This window comes from Tympanuchus pallidicinctus, unplaced genomic scaffold (genome assembly GCF_026119805.1).
Source record: "Tympanuchus pallidicinctus isolate F22 unplaced genomic scaffold, pur_lepc_1.0 scaffold2, whole genome shotgun sequence".
Taxonomy (NCBI): Eukaryota; Metazoa; Chordata; class Aves; order Galliformes; family Phasianidae; genus Tympanuchus; species Tympanuchus pallidicinctus.
The window spans coordinates 36,537,791-36,555,674 of record NW_026294721.1 but is presented as its reverse complement, the minus strand read 5'-3'; the positions used below and the strand labels follow the sequence as shown (position 1 = coordinate 36,555,674).

Below are 17,884 nucleotides of genomic sequence, written 5' to 3'. Positions count from 1 at the left end.
GCTGTTGCTTTTGCTCCATATTGCCACAGCACTGCAATGAGAGGACAGGGCTGCCTGTTGCTGGTGTACAGTAATTATGCACCGCTGCCTATCTTCAGCCACCAACAGGCAGGTCGGCTGGGAGGAAGACCAGTCCCAGAAAGACAAGTAGAAATGGAGTGGCTTAGAACCACTTTAAAATGCTGCCAACCAGGTATCAAGAACTGTAGTTACAGAGCAAAGGAGAAAAAAAGAGGAACAGATAGTTTTTCATAGGGTTCAGTAACAGTGCAGTTGTGTAATCCCTGTGACAACCAGCAGAAGATGTGGACTGAAAATTCTGATATACAGAGGAAAACAGAATCTCAAGATACTACTTACAGGTAAATTTCGGATGCTCAAAAAGACAGTACTTCTCTGGTTATCTACATTTTCCATGCTTGCAATGATTATGGAGGAAAAAGGTTATTTGCCATTGATTTCAGCTAGCACCTGAAGCGGACCCTCATTTTTCTCTCAGCTTCCCACAAGTCAGTTCAGGTAAACAGCATGGTATGCTCAAAGAATCTGGTGTCATAATTCTGCAACAAGCATACAAATAACAGGCAATAAAAAATGTAATTGTCCAGAAAACTAACTTAAGATAGCAATTTTACCATTTGCTTATATACTTACTTGCAGCTGCAGTTGTAATGATTATCAGCTCAGGTTTCTGGAAAGAAAACACCAGCAGGACAAGACATCTTTATTTTCCAGTGAATCGTACAATAAGAGAGTAATACTTCTTTTTTTCCTTTTTGAAAAGAAACAAGTCTCCTATCAGAACCAATGAAGTTGTAGGAAGGAACTAAAACCTATGGCTTTCTATTGATGTTTTGATATAGAAATGAAATTACTGAAAATTATTAACATGAAACTTGACAGTCTCCCTCGACAGTAGGTGATGACACTTTCAATCTTTGCTCACAAAGAAGTATTATATAATCTTCGACTAAAGCTTCCTGACAGATTTTTGTACTCCCACAAATGCAATGAGTAGTTGCTTTGCACCTAGGGTCATTTATTTACACGGGAATTGGAACCAGATGATCTTACAGGTCCCTTCCAACCAAGCCATTCTATAATTCTATGACCCTATATTTTAGCAAGTAACTTTGTTTTGTACCTCAAATGTTCTTTTTCTTTTCTTTTGTATTTTATTCAAAGGTCTTTGATCATCTTGTTTCCCTAGATTTGCTTACTATGTTTAACCACAGAGAATGGCACACATGCTCCTGGGAATTTACTTCTCAGAGGCAATACTTCTGTTGGTACTAAGTGTAGTTCTGCTGCTTGTGACAGAAAGGAAGGTGATTTGCCACTATTAGAGGTTCAGCTATCTATTATTGCCACAGCTCAGCTTTCTGGGGATTTCAATGATGGCAGGCACTCACCAGAGCAGAAGGCAGAAGCAGAAGTGTAAATGAGGAAGGTAAGAGTCCATGGTGGGTCCCAGTTCCAGTTTGGCAATGCAGTTGTGGATGTATTTCTTCTGAAGCTACACAGCATGAACAAGCCAAAAAATTTATTTTCTCCTCCTTCCAATTCCGGTTACACATACCTGCTGTGATATCCTTTGCACCAACATCAGCATATTTCACTTGTCAAGAAACTGCATTATTTCACTGTACCTAGCATAAAATAAAAGGGAAAAAAAAATGCATTAACTGACTAAGAGATGACTTACACTGTTTTGCTTGTTTGATGCAACTTCAACTGTTTAAGCTGCAGATACATCTTGCATTTGCCCTGCATGTGAACTTATCAGTTTGCAGAGACTGTCTGAAAGACAACAGATACCTTGGTTTATTCTAAACTATCTTACTTTGTTGTGTTGCTTTTTTTTAATATCATATTCTCACTTGGAAGGTTTTTATTTCATAACGTCTATGTGACTTCTCACAGCTCATTTCTCTGTTTGTTTCCCCACCCGATAAATACTTTCTTCTCAACTGCAACTCCAAGTATTTAATTTTAATTTCCTTCTTAGAACTTAATCAAAATCAAGGATATTTTTATTACTCTCCCTTTTAAGGTCAAAACAGGTTCACAGAACATCTTAAAACATTTCCATTATTGTTTCCACTGAATGCAGGGAAAACATAATGTTGACTTCATTAAAAAAAATAGAATAAAATCACACCAGAGATAATTTTCATAAATTAGATGTACAGATTTCACCGTTCAGAAACAAGGATGTCAAACGTGTCCAGCTTGTGCATCCTCCTACACAGAACCACAAGGTTTCAATGATAAGTTACTGAAACCACAGCATTCAGCTTTTTGTCCAAGACTACTGAACGGGTGCTGCTGCTGCAGTGCGATGACTGATCGCACATTAGTTTTTCCAGGGTTCACTAAAGGTGCTGACCTGTGAAAAAAAATGAAACTCATTATGCAAAGCAACTGTATCATTTAGCTTTTAAAATGTGTACGAGTGCACACATATAAGATAAATCTGTTGATGCAGGTATACACATTCACGTCCGTTATATGCATCTGGCTGCAGATGAAGGCAGACCAAACAATTTCTGAAAAAATAGACCAAGCTTTTTTCTTTTCTAGAGATATTGCATTTGAGTTTTATCTGTTAAGTATAGTATTAGGCAGCAGCCTCTGAGCATTCTGTAACCTGCTGTAAACAATGAAATAGTACATTTACTGAAGCATAAAGTCATAACAAAGTACATTATATTCAAAGAGTACGAGAAATGGGACAGTTTGTATTGCTATTTAAGACAATTCTATAATGGTATAGTTGCAACCACATCGGAGATGTTATTGATATAATTGCCTGGAAAACAAAACAAAACAAAACAAAACAAAACAAAACAAACAAACAAAACTCAACAAAATGGTGACATAATACCAGCAAATTTTAAATGTAGACCAGGCTGCTGGGTTAAGACTTTCCTAAATTCTCTTCCTTAAAATGATTCTGTCAGAAACTATGTTTCAGCCACAGTGAAAGGGCTTAATTCTATTTGCACTGGCAAACAATTGCTGTTCCTGGAATGCTGTTGCTCAGTGATACCCAGTGGCCCCCTCGGCCCTGTGTGCTAGGAGGTACTTGTTGCGTAGGCGATCCATGGTTTTGATCTGCAGCAGAGCCATTAGAAGAGGAGTTTCTGACTTCTAGCAATGCACTGCTCGTTGTAAACCTGTTGTGCTATGGAGAAAGCAGAGTTGGTAGTAAAATAATTCTAATCAAAATGAAGCAAAACGAACAGGCAAACTCCCTAACTGTTCGCTAGAAGGACTTTTAACTTGGATTGTTCCATTGATACCAGCAGCTGTAACAGAGGCTCCTGAAAGACAAATAAACTGTGACGCAGAGCCACAAGAGAATGGTGGTGACATGGAGTAGAAAGTTCTTTAACTGGCTTTGTTGCTGAAGAAGGCACTTGTGCTACTACAACTTGAGGTTTGCAGGGGTGCCTCCTGCATCAGCCTGCTCTTTGGTTACACAGCGTGACAATAGAGCCTCTTCTCTGTGCAGGAGCTGAAGCACAAGCTTCTGATGGCTCACACAGTGGTTTGCAGCACTCAGTGTAGTAGTGCACAATAGAAGCTGAGGAGCTGGTCTGCAAGCAGATATGTGGAGTCACTTCAAGGGGAGGCAGACCACATCCTCCTGTGTATTCTCACGCTGCTCCTCTGCATTCACCATTTCTCACTGTGCCACAGAAATGCCCCAGCCTGGTATGGCATGACACAGTTCCTTGACCTGGGAAACAAAAGCCATGGCAGGAAAACAATGTCAATGAGTTTACTGATCTTCAAACCAGAAGTATCATTAAATAATTCTAATAAAAACTGTGTATGCATGCACAGACATTAAGACACTTATGATCAGTAGTAAAATCTAAAGATATTTTGGTAATGCAAGAGAACCCAAAACTATTTAGAAATAAAAGCAGTATTCAGTTATCCGCTTCTACCAACACATGCCAAAAAAGTAAAACATAATAAAAAGCAAAAAACTGTATTTGATTTTAAAGATAAATTGATGTAGAAGGTATCTGTAAGGAAGATAAAATCAGTGCATATTTGCTGGAAAAGAGGGAAGAGAGGCCACAGTCTCTCCCCCCAAAAAATATGTCCTATTGTTTGCTCTAGACCACGCAATAGGGAAACAATTTTACTGCTGGAGAGATCCCAAACCAGCACAGCAGCCTCATCAAACCCAGAGAATGACTTCCAAAATCCATAACAAACCTGTAATTTTGATATTGAAATAGCAGACTGCAATGTCAAAACTGACACTACAGGAAGGCCCAAAAGCCAGTGGTTTTTGTATGTCACACACGGCCAGAAACTGCAGCAAATTTGCCCATTCTGAGCCTGTAGTGGCTTGGTTTTTACTTGTTTGATAGTGTTGATATTGTGAAATAGAAGTAAATTTCTTTCAACTTCTGTTCCCCTTCTTCATAAACATTAATAAATTAACAAAGACTGAACTTTTTCTTTGTGTTGTTCTGCTTTCTCTGTTCCCTGTCCAACATCTGCATACATCTCATTTGACTTCTCTTTCTGAACATTTTGAATGAACAGGACATTTACATTTGGGTTTCAGTACCACCACGTCACAGTTTGTCACACAACATGCCATACTGTTCTTTAATGGAATTATTCCAAAACATGTTTCATACAGAGAACACTCCTGTGGTAGAAAGATTGCACACCCACTGGCCATGCTTCCTAAGATCTGAAGAGCCACAGAGAAATGCCACCATGCAGCTGCAGGAGATTTCATTGCTGCAATACAGAAAAGGAGCACTGACTTTTCTTGCTTATAGCCCTCATCTCCCTGTATACGTGTGTCTTTCAGCTGAAGAACTACTTTCTGTCCTCAAATTGCTATCTTGATATCCTGACAGCTGCTGCCTTGCCTACTGAAGGTGGCTGTCCTTTAGTAGTGGGGAAAGATGTGCTGTGAATAAAAATGAAGATGCCCTATAGAAGCTGGAACACAGCACAAGCACAGAAAAAGCTCTGAGCTCTTATCGTTACCAAGATTGAACTGATAATGACTTATGCGGGAGAGCACAGCCGAGATGTGAAAGAGACTGGATGACGTGAATGCCTGCAATGGCAGAAGACTAGACTCAGTGACCCAGCAAGGCTTCTTCCTTCCTACATGCAGAGAAAGGTACTACCCAGAAGGTGGGTGACTGCTCCAACAATAAAAGGAAGACTTGAAGTGATATGGCCTCAAAAGGACAGTTCTTCTGAGCATCTTGTGCTGTGCATAGCTGGTCCAGCCTTGCGTCAGGCTCTGGATGTCTCAATACAGGCATTTCTCAATACAGTTTGTCATTATTTGTTGATAAGAAATACATCAACCACACTTCATGCATAAGAAGACACCATTGGGTTGACTGAGGAGCAAGATGCATCTGGTATTTAACAAATATACAATTACTGTTAACGATAAATTGTTCTGCTTTACAGTCATTGTCACACCTTCAGAAAAAAAAAAAAGGAAAAAAAAAGAACACTAAGACTATAACACTTGGTACAAAGCAAATGAGACAGTACGGGAACATTTGCAAATGGCTTTGCATTACTCATGCATCTTCACTAACTGAAGCTGTTTCCAAAACTTAGACAAAAACATGAACAGGGCTGTATTAGATTCAGAAAGTCTCTGCCTGTTCTTGAAAGCAGGTTCTATTTTCCATCCAAGTCTCTTTCATTCTTACATTACCTTTTTCTGTTGCGTGATGGCATTGCATCTCAGCCCTATCTGCAATCAAGAACCAGAGGTTATAATGTAGCTGATGTTCACTACTCAAAGAGTAAAAAAATGATTTTTAAATCTAGTAATAGCCAGAGGCTGAACACAGGCATACCCACACTGCCTAGGTACCAGCTCAGCCCCTACTATGAACAGATATGGGGGTTCTTTGACACTCATGGAAGTTCTCCACAGACAGAAGAAATCCATCCAGTGATTTCTCTGTACTACATACCAAGTCTGATTTGTCTCTTCTCAATGACCTTTGGATTTGTAAAAAGTGTGGGACAGGTATGATGCCTTGCCAGCTCCAGGACTGTGAGCTAGTTCTGCTCCAGGTGTCCATCACTTTGTACTCGTTAAAAGAAAAAAGTACTGGGGCTTGCGGAGTCACATATTTAGTCCCCATGTAGAAAACACTCTACCTGTTTGGGGAATTTCTTGCTCATGACTTTGGTCTGGTTGGACAATTATGGTAATGAAATGTTTATCATGAAGAGTAGCAGGAGGATTACTCTGGTTTTTTTTTCAGTATCCAGAAGCAAAGAAGATGGAGTACAACACAGTTACTTTAATCTGACTCGCCAATAATGAACTTGTAAGATTCTACTTTATAACTCAGCCAGATGAGCACTTGTGCTCTTTTCCTTGCTATATATATATAATACACTGTCTCCTCACACAGCCACTCCCTTTGTTCTTTCAATTCCTTCATCTACTGCATGGGATCTTTTTATTTGCCAAATCTACTTCAACGTGGATTAGAAACTATAACATAACATTGTGGAGGAACATTATGGAGAATCTCAATAATTTTATTGTACTATATGCAGTCTATAAATTTTTCAGTGCCTTTTCAGCACACTGAGAGTTGTATTTTTTCTGATTTTCATAGAAAATATAACTTATAGCTAAGAAGAGGTTTTTTTCCCTGCTTTTGGTAGTTAGTTTTCCTCTTTTCTAAGCAAGGTTAGAAGACAGAAGACCTACACAAAGTTAAGAAGAAGAAAATAATATTTGGAGAGAGTTGTCAGAAATATTTTATAAACTAGTTTTCCTAGATCTGTTTTATAAAGGTCCTCTTTCTAGGCTCACATTTTCCAGTTTGCTTTCCTACATTCTCCCCATGGACGGCATACATGTGGAACGTCACATACATAAGTTACAAAAATTCTTTGAAAGCAGCTCCGTGCATTACAGGCTTCTCCTTTTTTTTTTTTTTTTTTGGCTGAGCCATAGCAATGAGTAAGCTATAGGAAAAGCCTCCATTCAGCTACACTGTAAAGGAAAATGTGGGTGGGGAAACCAGGTTTTCAGGGTCGAAGTCATTCAGTACTTGGGTGTTGAGTGGCAATGTCGCAAAAAGGAAAGAGGAGGACTTCACTTAATGGGCCAGGGATGGGAGGTTTTTCAGATTTCCACTCTGCAGCCATCCCTCCAAGGCCAGGCAGGTGACTGTGTGAGAGTGAGTATCATTATTTGACTCAGCATGTTCCTAAGCCACAAAAGAGAAGTGACGTATATAAAAACCATGTTGCTCGCTCTTATCTGATGAGAGGGATATCAAGGAGTTTTCTCCACTGCCTAGACAAAAAGGAAGCTCTGTGTCCTTATATTTCACTTTCTCTGTCAGTGTGCCTTTCTTCAAACAATTATTATGTTCTTAGAGCCTCTAACACAAAACAGAAGACTACACAAATTTAGAGAAATGATATGCAATCACTTGCTATCACATTACCAAATAATTAGTTGTTTAGTTTCCTATTCTAATTGCTCCATCGACTTCACAACTGATTTACAATACAACAGATTTAATTGAGGAATATTTTAGATAGAGTTGTCTCATTAGTATACCTCCAATTAGCCCATGAATTATCCTGCTAGACTGGTAAAGAGATGAGGTCTGCCAAATTTTTGTGATGCTTCTGGGTATTAAGTGACAATGCTTCACTAAATACCTGCTGCCCAAGTGCTCTCTGATGCTGTTTTACAGGTACCTTTTCACACATAAGGTTCCACTGTAAAATAGACAGGGATTTTCAAAACTGCCACCTACCATTCACATTAATGTCTCCTCTGATGTAATAAACTGCCTTTTACAGTGCATTGATATAAAAAGTGTTTTTGGGACTACATGCAGCATGCACAACCTGGCATCTATCAGCAGAGTTCTCCCTTAGTTTGCAATGTCATTAAATATTCCAGAATGTGGAGAACCAGAGTCTAACAAAACGGCTTTTTTTTTTTTTAAAAATGAAGCTTGCAATGACACAGCCTCCTTTAAACAAGAAGAGAATTTTAAAACAGTTCTCAACATGCTTGAGCTTGATTCAGGGAATTTAAAGCTGTCTTTGCCTGCCATTGTAATTATTTTCTTTCCTACAGTGACAATCTCAGGACCACTCATGCACAACTGTCTCATTGTTTTTCAGACTATCACTAGAAGCTGCTCTAATTTAAACTCTGATCACTGCATTAGACCCATAATTATTACTTTAGGAAAAGAAAAAAAAAAACACCAAAAGATGACAATTAAAATGGTTGTTAGCTACACAGGTATGGTTCTTCTATACAGCTGTAGGTCATGGTCAAGTGTGAGAGTACAGTCCTGGGAATCTGCAAATGACTCCCAGTGACACAGTAATATCCACAGTGTAGCTGTGCGTTGCTCATGTCCAACAAATTATCAAGGACCAACAAAAATGCAATTTTAGTCAGTAATAAGTGAATCACATCCAGATGGTTCAATACAATATTATAGCTCCTGCACAGTGAGATGCTGGGACCTCATCCAGAATATTATCAACCATTCCAATGGAGGTGTCTGCCAATCCAATGGAGGTGTGCAGAGCAGAATGGATGGGATGATCAGAGGACAGGGACACTTAAAGGCATCAGTGTGCTTAGTCTGGGGTCCAAGGGGGTCTGACTGCTCTCTGTAAGCTAAGCAAATGAGAAAACATCAGTTTTCAGTTTTCAGAGAAAACAATCTAAGCTGAATGACAGCATCAGTGTAAGAACAGAAGTGACTAAGCTAACAGTCGGTGCCATCAAGGCTGGAAGTAAAAATGTCTCTGATTGCTAAGCATAGAGACTTTAAGAACCAACTATGGAAGTAAAGACAACAGTTAAATAATTATGACATATTGTCATGGCAGTCGATAGGAGCTGATGCCTCTGTGTTTCCCATTCAAGCCCTGAGTTCCTGAAAATACACGGACAGCACTAACTGAAGTTCTTGAGTGGTCCTGAAGTTGTCTGGTCAATGCAGTGGCTTTTTTGCATGAGTAACTGGCAACCATCTAATAAGCTAACAGAGTCAATCTCACATCCAAATGAAAACCTTCCAACCTATCAACCAAATAAAGCTGCCTAAAATAAAAGCTAGAATAAAAGCTAGACAGAAGCTGGCCTCAAAGAAATTTCTCAAAAAAATTCTAATTTGAAACACTGACAATAAAGGCAGAAACATACATATCACTGGTCTGCTCCTTAACTATGAATGCTCCAATGGCATTATCGAAAACCGTATTGAGAATACAATGTATGTTTATCTAAATTACTTGTCAATAACCTACAGAGAAGATGAAGATTCAGTTAGGTTAAAGAGGAGCAGACTTTAAGTATCAGCTTCACATAAACAATACCACAATAATAATCTCTTCATCCCTTCAGCAGCTTCACAGAGGTGTTAAACAATAGATTTGAAAACAACAAACTGTACAAAAATTCACACAAATAAGGTGAAAGAAGGGATAAAAATAAGTACTGGTTATGGTTTCTCAAACAAAGTGTCTCTACTGCTTCTGATTTCCACTTATGAACGTTAGCTGTAAATTAAAAACTTCTGAATAAAAACTGAGATTCCCTCCACTTCAGTCCATCTAGGCTGCTCATCTAAAATGAATACAAAACATGTCCTTCAAAACAAGTGAAAAAAAATAATGACTGCACTACCTTTTATTGATGGAATTATATTTTAGACTGTGCTAGAAGAAAATATTTTTCTATCTTGTTTCCATTTTCATTTCTCAGGATTCCTGTTCTGTCAGGTGTGGTTAGCTGCCCCTTTTGCCAGGAGACATTTTGTACATACATGAAAGCATGAGTGCATTTGTGTAGACACACATGCATACACCTTTAAAATCTATTCCTCCAAGCTATCCAGTTGCTGAAAGATTATAAACTGTTTATAGTGAATAAACATTTGCATACAGAAAACAAACACACCACATTAAATGGTGAGAGATTTTGAAATAGACAGAAATCAGTCATCCCAACTGAGTGTCTGATTGACCCACCTGACAGATAAAAATAGAAGCATTTTGTAGAGTGCCAGCTTATTACACAGACTAGCCTTCTAAGTAAGACAACATCAAAATGAAGTCCAAACATCTATTCTGCTTTAAAATTTTCAAGAGGCCAAGATTTAAGACACTTAGCTAGGTAGCTTTTTATTTATCACAGTGAAGGTGCTCAACTGATTTTATTTGCCCTCTACCTGTTCTACACAGCAACCTGCAATGGTCATACAACAGTGTTGATAACCATTTATTACTGACAGTATTTAACAGACATTTAAAGGCATTTTACCTCCTTGCAATGAAGTGTTAGGAGCAGTGGTGTTGCAGAGATTCCCAGAGGTGGCAGCACGGAAGCCCCTCGTGCTCACGCAGCGCTGCTCTGTATGCTCAGTGCAAATAAGTGAGATTACTCTCTCATGAAAATGGAGCTTAGGCTGGAGGAAAATAATTGATAAATAAACAAATAGTAAGCAAGCAAACAAATAAAAAAAAGGAGTATATTTGGGAATGTCTATAAATACCGTGGCACTCATTTAGCAAGAAGACAACTGAGGTACCCCCATAAAAGAACATTCCTTACTGATGTCCCTTGGAAAAGCTCCCAGCACTAATGCGTCTTTCAAGTAATAATCTCAAATCTGCTTCCTCAGAAGTAGCATACGTACTTCATTGCAGTAGGCAACAATTTTGAAGGAAATCACAGGAATCTGACTTATTTCTTAATTCAGATTATTCCACTGTTTTTATTCTCCCTTTAAATTTTGTAAAGTGCATTTTTAATCTATTTCACACCGCACAAAGGCATTTCGGCGTTCTCAAGAGAATTCTCTAGTCTCAGTGTCACATCTCCATTGAAGGGGTTGCATAGATATGCAACAGCCTGACTGTGACAAAACATAACTGAACATGTTTAGCTGCCGTATCCAACATGATAACGTTCTGAGGGACTGACAACTTAGTATCGATCCTCCAGTATCGTTCCCACCTGGGCAATGGGCATGGGATAGGAATCCACTTCTCCCATGGCAATGCATCTCCATGAAGTCAGACCCCTGCAAATGCACTTTCAGCCCCCAGTGCACATACTCACTAGCACGTTGTTAAAATATGTGAAAACAGTTTGAAGTAAAAAGTAGACATCAGCTAGCTTGAATGTTAAAATGACCTTTTATCCACAGCTGTTGCAGAAACCAAGCATGAATGTAAAGGTGACAGTTCATGGACATCAGCTGGATCAAGCTACATATCCTCTGGAGCTATAAAGAAAAGTAGGAAAAATACTTTAATGTTCTGAAAAGAAGTCCTGCCATATTTCATCAGCATGATATGGATGATTTTCAATTGGATTGAAGAGATTCTTTGCTGCAAGAAGCAGGGAAAAAAAAAAAAAAAAAAAAAGCAGAATCTTTGTTTACCTGGGCCTGTGGTTTCTAAGCATCTACTTTTTACTACGTTCATTTTTTGACTCAAAGCGAAAATGGGAATTCACCCTTTTCTCTTTTTTTCCTGTCCAATGTGCAGATGGGGCATATTTTAATTCACTCCATCAATCCCTGCCCCCCTACGCACAAACTCACCTAGCCAATGGAAAAGAAAAAAGGGTTACTCATTAATCCATTCTTCAAAGCTTTCCAAACTGAAATGGGTGGGTTTTACATCTGCATCAAAGACCAATATATAGGTAGGTATGTGGCATACCTGAGCACAGCTCAAACTGAAGTGTTCATCTTGGATAGCGCAACTTTGCTCCTAACACAACAAAACTCATCAGAGTATGGAGAGGATGATTATTTTCTGTATGCTCTTCTTCTGTTCCAGTATGGTGCTGACTGCAGCTCCACCAAAAGCAATGAAATACAAACAGCTTGCAAAGACAATTGACCATCTAAAAGATGTAGTGAAAGATAAGGTAAGCAGAGCATTTGTCCTAATTCTGAAATTATTTTCAAGTATTATGCATTGAATATATCTTTTGAGGGACATTGCTCAAATGCTAAACTTTTCTAACTTAGATTTGTTTTATTGTAGGATGTTGAATTGCTGCATACACCAGAAAACCCTGAGGTGAGATCGGTTAAACACTTCTTTCTAACTATATCAAATGCATTTTGTATTGGTTATTTCCACTGACAAATCGACATGCCTTCTTTTTCAAATCTCTGACCTAGAATTCTTAGCACAAGCTAATCTATGTTTGAAGATGCTTTGATAGAAGTTCCTTATTCCTGGATTTTTCATATTGGAAGTGTTTATATTATGCAGTCTTAATTATTAGGCTAGTGACAGGTTAGGTTAGGTTGGGCATTCTAGCACATCTACATTCAAATTTGTAAGTGTTCCCTTTACTCAGTGCCATGAGTATAAAAATGCCTGACTAGCAATGCTCCTGAGGATGCAGTTTTTGGGCAATGAAGCACCTCCAGCTACCATGAGCTCCAGGTGCATTGGCAACACTGCTGAACGGAGTCTGAAGGGATCCCCTTTCCCTCCCACTGGAGATAAATGTCAAGAGTGGTACTGTAAGGCTATATTACATAGCACTTCCTTTCATGCAGTCACACTGGTTTCTGTCAGACTACTTGTGAGCAAAGTGTGTGCTACCACACAGACCAGGAGACAAAGCTGCATTCTGCAAGTATTCTCTTTACATTATAACTTGTTAAAATAACCACAGCAGGTCTCCATGAATTTCTTTTTATACCAATATTTATTAATACATTTTTAAAATGATGATACTATGTATTATTCGAAGTCAGGAACTTCTCATATGTATTAAGTTACGCTAGAGTCACAGAAAGCGTGCACGTATCTACATACCGGCAGGATGCGGGATTTACAGCATAATGAAATGCTAAAAATAACAGCATGTCTTAAAAGTTTAGAAACTCAGTGTGCTCTGCATTCTTTTGATAATCCCCAACATGCAATGAAGTCCTTGTTATCTGTTATCTTAAATTTACCCATCATGTTTGTTTATGGGTGTGGACACCTATTTCAGAAAGAAAGCGATTTTAAGCAAGATGTAAAAATAATCATCATGCATATTAAAAAAAACCACTTGCAGAATATAAAGGTGTTTACTCAGGGCTGTAAACTTTTTTTTTTGCAAACTGCAAGAAGAAAGGAAAAAAACTCACCTCTTTTGACAAAGCTGTTAGCCTCCTCCTAAGATTTATGGCTGGTGCATTTTTGACTTGCAAAAAACAGAGAAGCATGACCAAAACAGATACATTCCATTCTGTCTGATTGCTAGAAACAACTGCAATGCAAAAAGTAATGCACCCGATGTTGTTTTTTTTTCATTAGTCCTCTTTCTAATTCGCACCCTCAAAGTGAAAAGAGCCAGATGGTTAGCCATCATTTTACTGCAGAGTTTACTGCTACCTCTGAAACAAGCAAATACACCCAGTGACTAATCACTTCATCGGGTTGTTGCTTTTTTTTCTCTTGAAAAACACCAGGAAGGAAGACAACAGTTCATTTGCAGCACAGAGCTTTACGGGCTGGCTCTGGGAGGTCCTGAGTACCTCTGTCAAAAAGTATAGCAGATGAAGAATTTAGGTATTTTGGAAGGTACTAAGATCGATACAGGTTTGATCCCTGATGAAAAGATAATGCTAATTATTAAGAGTAATTGTTAACAGTAATTATTACCAGCAATCAGACTGAAAAGGATTTTATTCTGTGGAGTGAAATTTACATGTATTGAATTATCCAAATACACATATGTTATATATTCTATTATTATATTATATATATTATATATCTCTCCAGTATCTAAAGGGAGGCTATAGGAATGGGGACAGACTCATCAGCAGGGGCTGCTGTGATAGGATGTGGGGAAATGGCTTCATACCAAAAGAGGGGAGATTTTGATTGAGTGTAAGGAAGAAAATTTTTACAACAAGGGTAGTGAAGCACTGGCACAGGTTGTCCAGAGAGGCAAGACACTCAAGTTCAGGCTGGATGGGGCTCTGAGCACATGACGTAGCTGCAGGTGTCCCTGTTCACTGCAAGGGAGCTGGACTAGATGGCCTTTAAAGTTCCTTTCCAACTCAAACAATTCTATGATTCTATACAAACTATAGCACGCCAAAGTTGCAGTTACACCTTAATGCACAAAACTAGATTTAATTAAAAAAAATAGGTTTAATTAAAAAAAAAAACACAACCAACTAGATTTAATAAAACTGCACTTTGAATATCATAGTATTACTTATACGATAACCTGCTTACGGCAGACTTGAATTTGGCCTTCAATACGTAGGAAGAATACAATTTTTCATTACATCAAAAATTCAGTGATTTATCAGTATTGGTTTTGAATTCCTTGAGATACCAGTGAATGGACTGAATGTTAGCCCCAGTGCAATCCCACATCGTTTCCCTGTACACTCAAGTGAGATTTAAAAAATAAAAAATAAAAAATAAAGTAGTGGAAGGCTAAAGATAGCAGAAGATACAAACTCAAAAGAAAAGATACTGAAGCTGAGGAAGACTTCATACTGAGTTGATTCAAAAGACTGGAGGGAAAATAGGATAGACCTTGGAGACAGACCGTGCAGCTGAAGCCAATGGCACAATGCCCATTTAAATCACATAAGCATCTAACTGCTGTTGTTAGTTCAGGAAGCAAAGGTTTTTCAAGGTAATCTGTAAAGTTAGTCAGGTGTAGAATGTTTGTTTCTGGCACAGCTATTTTACACATTTGCCTAGTGCCCCTCAGACTTCACCACCGGTACACACTTTTTAATGCCTCTTCATCAAAATGCTGAACCCATCACAACATACCAAAAATCCTTGTGGCCCTCTGACTGTTGGCCTTCCTACAGCTAACTGTTAACTCAGCAAAATAAGAAAAAGCAGCATATATGAGAAGTGCTAGTTTCTCAGCTCATCGCGGATGAGGCACAAAATGTTTTCAGTTTCAGCTGGAAAATCGATCTGTTGAAAAAAAGAGTACTTTTTTTCCAGTAAGCAAGTCTGGTTACGGTAAGAAGCTTGAAACAAACACAAAAGTGTGGTTTTTAATGAAAATAAAATGTTGTATCTAACCAACATAAGATGATGCTATTAACGTTTGCTATAGACAACATACACTGAGGTTGCCTTGTCCTTGCAAAAGCAGCACACTGCAGTGGCATCTACTAAACCAGACGAGATTCAGCTTCGGTAGCTGTTGGTATGCAAAACAAAGATGACGTCTTTGGAGCCATTCTAATATGCATAATCAGCAGTTTTAAGTGTGTGTTTCTTTGAAAAATGGAAAACGCGTTAGAAATGGGCTTCAGTAAACACTGCTTTTCTTTTTATGTTGATAATAGGTTGGCTTTGGTGGTATTTTCCACAGTTGTATGCCTAGTGAGGAAAACTGCTACCACACAGGAAAGGAGATTCTGGAGAGTTTGTAGCCTGTTAGTGTAATAAAAATTAATGTGCAACCACACCATGAAAGAGAAAAAGCAGGCTGCTGTCATCATTAATATCCAAAGGGAGACTTTAGGCACGTATTTGATGAGGAAACACTTAAGCAATTATCAAAGAATAGGAAAATCAAAGGATCCTTCGTGTATCTAAAACTATACTAAAAAAAAAGTACTGTTGGATCTCGGATTCTTAATTTTGAACAAAAATCACAACTTAATACGTGTGGTGATGTTCCTTTTAAAATTGTTCCTTCTGTTCCTGTCCTAGGATGGATGCCTGTTCACAGCTGTGACCTGCTTCCAGGATGGCATACTGAAATTACAGCCAAAAAACAGCCAAGTAAATGTTACATTCACCAAAACTGTGAAGATCTTGAGAAGACCCATTTTGCCAGACTCTGGAGAGGTAGTATTTTCTGCCACTGCTCAAAGTCTTGATCATTGCCCCTTATTTTCTGCAACGGACACCACCTCTAACAGTAGAATCGTAAGAGCCAAACTTGTTAGAAAATCAGATCAATCTTTCATTACTTTGGAAACAAAAAATATCAATTTTTGTGCACTTCCAAGAGAAATTCATTCCAATCCTACCAGTCAATTGCATGTATGCACTTTAATGATGACAACAATGTGACGTACTGGGCAAAAGAACAGGGAACACTGCAAAAATTGTGAATGAAAGGTGTAGTTACTATTTTCAATCCCTTTCTGAAACAGCCCATGTCTTGGTTTTACTGTTCATAAAAGGCTGTGATTACAATCAGCTAGATTTTTTAATAAGAAGTCTTTAAGTATTATTTACAATTATGGTCAGATCTTTCAAAGTGGCATGCTCTGCTTTATCTTTCAGCATTGTGAGTCTTCATGTCAGTCTTACGAGAGAAAAAAGCCCCAAGAGTTTCTGAACAGCTTTTCAAAACTGATGCAAAAGGTAATCAATTAGATTTGGATCCTCCTGTCTGGTTTCTGACATTCTGTAAATAAGCACTGATACCTGTATTTTCTGTTATTCCTAACACTGCATTTTTTTCACAGTTATTCAAGAACTGTGGATACACCAGAGCTGAAGGCTACTGAAAATCTACTATTTAAAGCAGACACTATCTTATTTAAGACTGTGAAAAATGTAAATATTTCTCATTGCTACTTTGCTGTGCTGTGTGTGTGGTAAGTGAAAGCTTCTCCCCAGAATATAAAAGAGGCTTATTTGGATGGCTAAGCATAAGAATGATGCTGATTTGAAAGTAATCCTAGCCTCATCTCACAGTGAAATTCCAACCAGTGAAATTCCCTGATTTCAGAAAACAAGGCTCACTTGTGGGACTTTACTGTCACTTTACGCTGAACTAGAAATGCATGAGATGGCTGCTAGTCTTTTTTTGCATTCATCTCAAATGAACCTCATACATAAGTGACTGAAACATTTTATAGAAGACAGACAAAAAGTTACCAGTATGTCTGAAGATTCAGGTTTCTACTTGGACTGATTTCCTTATCTTCAACAATAATACCACACACACAATTTTATTTATAAGTTTTTAGATTGAATCTTAGCTGAAAAAAAATATCCTGCATGTAACTATCACAGAAAGAGTGGAAAAACATTTACAAATCTTACTGTATGGCATGGATCTGACATGCTTCCATGTTGAACTTAACCAGGCATTTGCCCTGGTTTCAACGGGGAAAGGGCTAACTCAAATGCTTGAAGTGGAGATGCAGAATTCTTGTAGAATTCTCTGGGGAAAAAACTTCTCTCAGGACTCAGAATTCCACCTCGACTCCTTCAAGCTAAGATAAATTCATGGTTGATATGACAGGCCACTGAAAGAGATCCAGCAAATACAGTAACTGATGATTATTCAGAGTGAAGCTTCTCAAAAGCATATTTCCTTCCTCAGAATATTTTACTCTTATATCCATGTACCATAACACTATTTCTTCTGTTCACTCTTGATTCACCAGAATGCTTCAAATAGCAATTTTTTCTTTAAAATCTGTCAAGTTTTTGTGGAAACTTCACTGTACAGCTTCTGCACCTTGTACATTTCTGTGAAACTTTGGCCAGAGACAGCACTGGCTTTTTATTTTTATTTTTCAATAAAAGTAAGTATCACATCACTTAGAACTAATTTTTAGCAACCGAATTATGTACAACAATATTCTGCTTGCCATGATTCTGTAGCTTGTGAAGCAGCAGTTAATTTACCCTCCAAAGAGATATTAGAACCACAAAAAGCTGCTCTTGGAAGGGAGTGTAAAGACTGCCAGTAAAAATTAACCTTCCATCTGACTTTCTCTTTACTTAGTAGAAATACAGTATAAAAAGGAAACTGGAATGGAAAATGATAAGCTTAGTTATCTCCAGAAATATTGAGAGGCACTATTAAAAACAT

General features: G+C 38.2%; 2 protein-coding genes across 25 annotated transcripts in view; one reads left to right on the top strand and one right to left on the bottom strand.

Annotated features, from left to right (window-relative positions):
* Positions 1-17,884, bottom strand: part of BBS12 (Bardet-Biedl syndrome 12) — a 91,629-nt gene that overhangs the window by 39,511 nt on the left and 34,234 nt on the right. For 10 of the 24 annotated variants that reach the window (XM_052682639.1, XM_052682642.1, XM_052682647.1 and 7 more), the window contains exons 1-7: positions 11,761-11,859; positions 11,478-11,639; positions 11,228-11,318; positions 10,352-10,496; positions 1,413-3,745; positions 655-772; positions 361-560 (exon numbers count right to left, since the gene is read on the bottom strand). The gene's annotated coding sequence lies outside the window, so the exon portion shown is untranslated. Of the gene's footprint in view, positions 1-360; positions 561-654; positions 773-1,412; positions 3,746-4,670; positions 5,676-5,728; positions 5,768-10,351; positions 10,497-11,227; positions 11,319-11,477; positions 11,640-11,760; positions 11,948-13,199; positions 13,256-17,884 lie in introns of those variants that run through there. The other 14 variants (XR_008206678.1, XR_008206679.1, XR_008206681.1 and 11 more) reach the window with 11 other exon arrangements.
* Positions 11,837-16,999, top strand: IL21 (interleukin 21). The gene is made up of 4 exons (XM_052682664.1): positions 11,837-11,971; positions 12,091-12,126; positions 15,757-15,894; positions 16,339-16,999. Exons 1-4 carry the CDS (start codon positions 11,837-11,839, stop codon positions 16,429-16,431), a joined length of 402 nt encoding a protein of 133 aa, XP_052538624.1. The 3' UTR covers positions 16,432-16,999.

Bases quoted from the DNA above. Each gene is read 5' to 3' on its own strand.
- IL21 (XM_052682664.1), top strand. From the start codon at position 11,837: ATGGAGAGGATGATTATTTTCTGTATGCTCTTCTTCTGTTCCAGTATG. The intron at 11,972-12,090 runs GTAAGCAGAGCA...GTTTTATTGTAG, and splicing joins AAGATGTAGTGAAAGATAAG to GATGTTGAATTGCTGCATAC. The intron at 15,895-16,338 runs GTAGTATTTTCT...TTTATCTTTCAG, and splicing joins TTTTGCCAGACTCTGGAGAG to CATTGTGAGTCTTCATGTCA.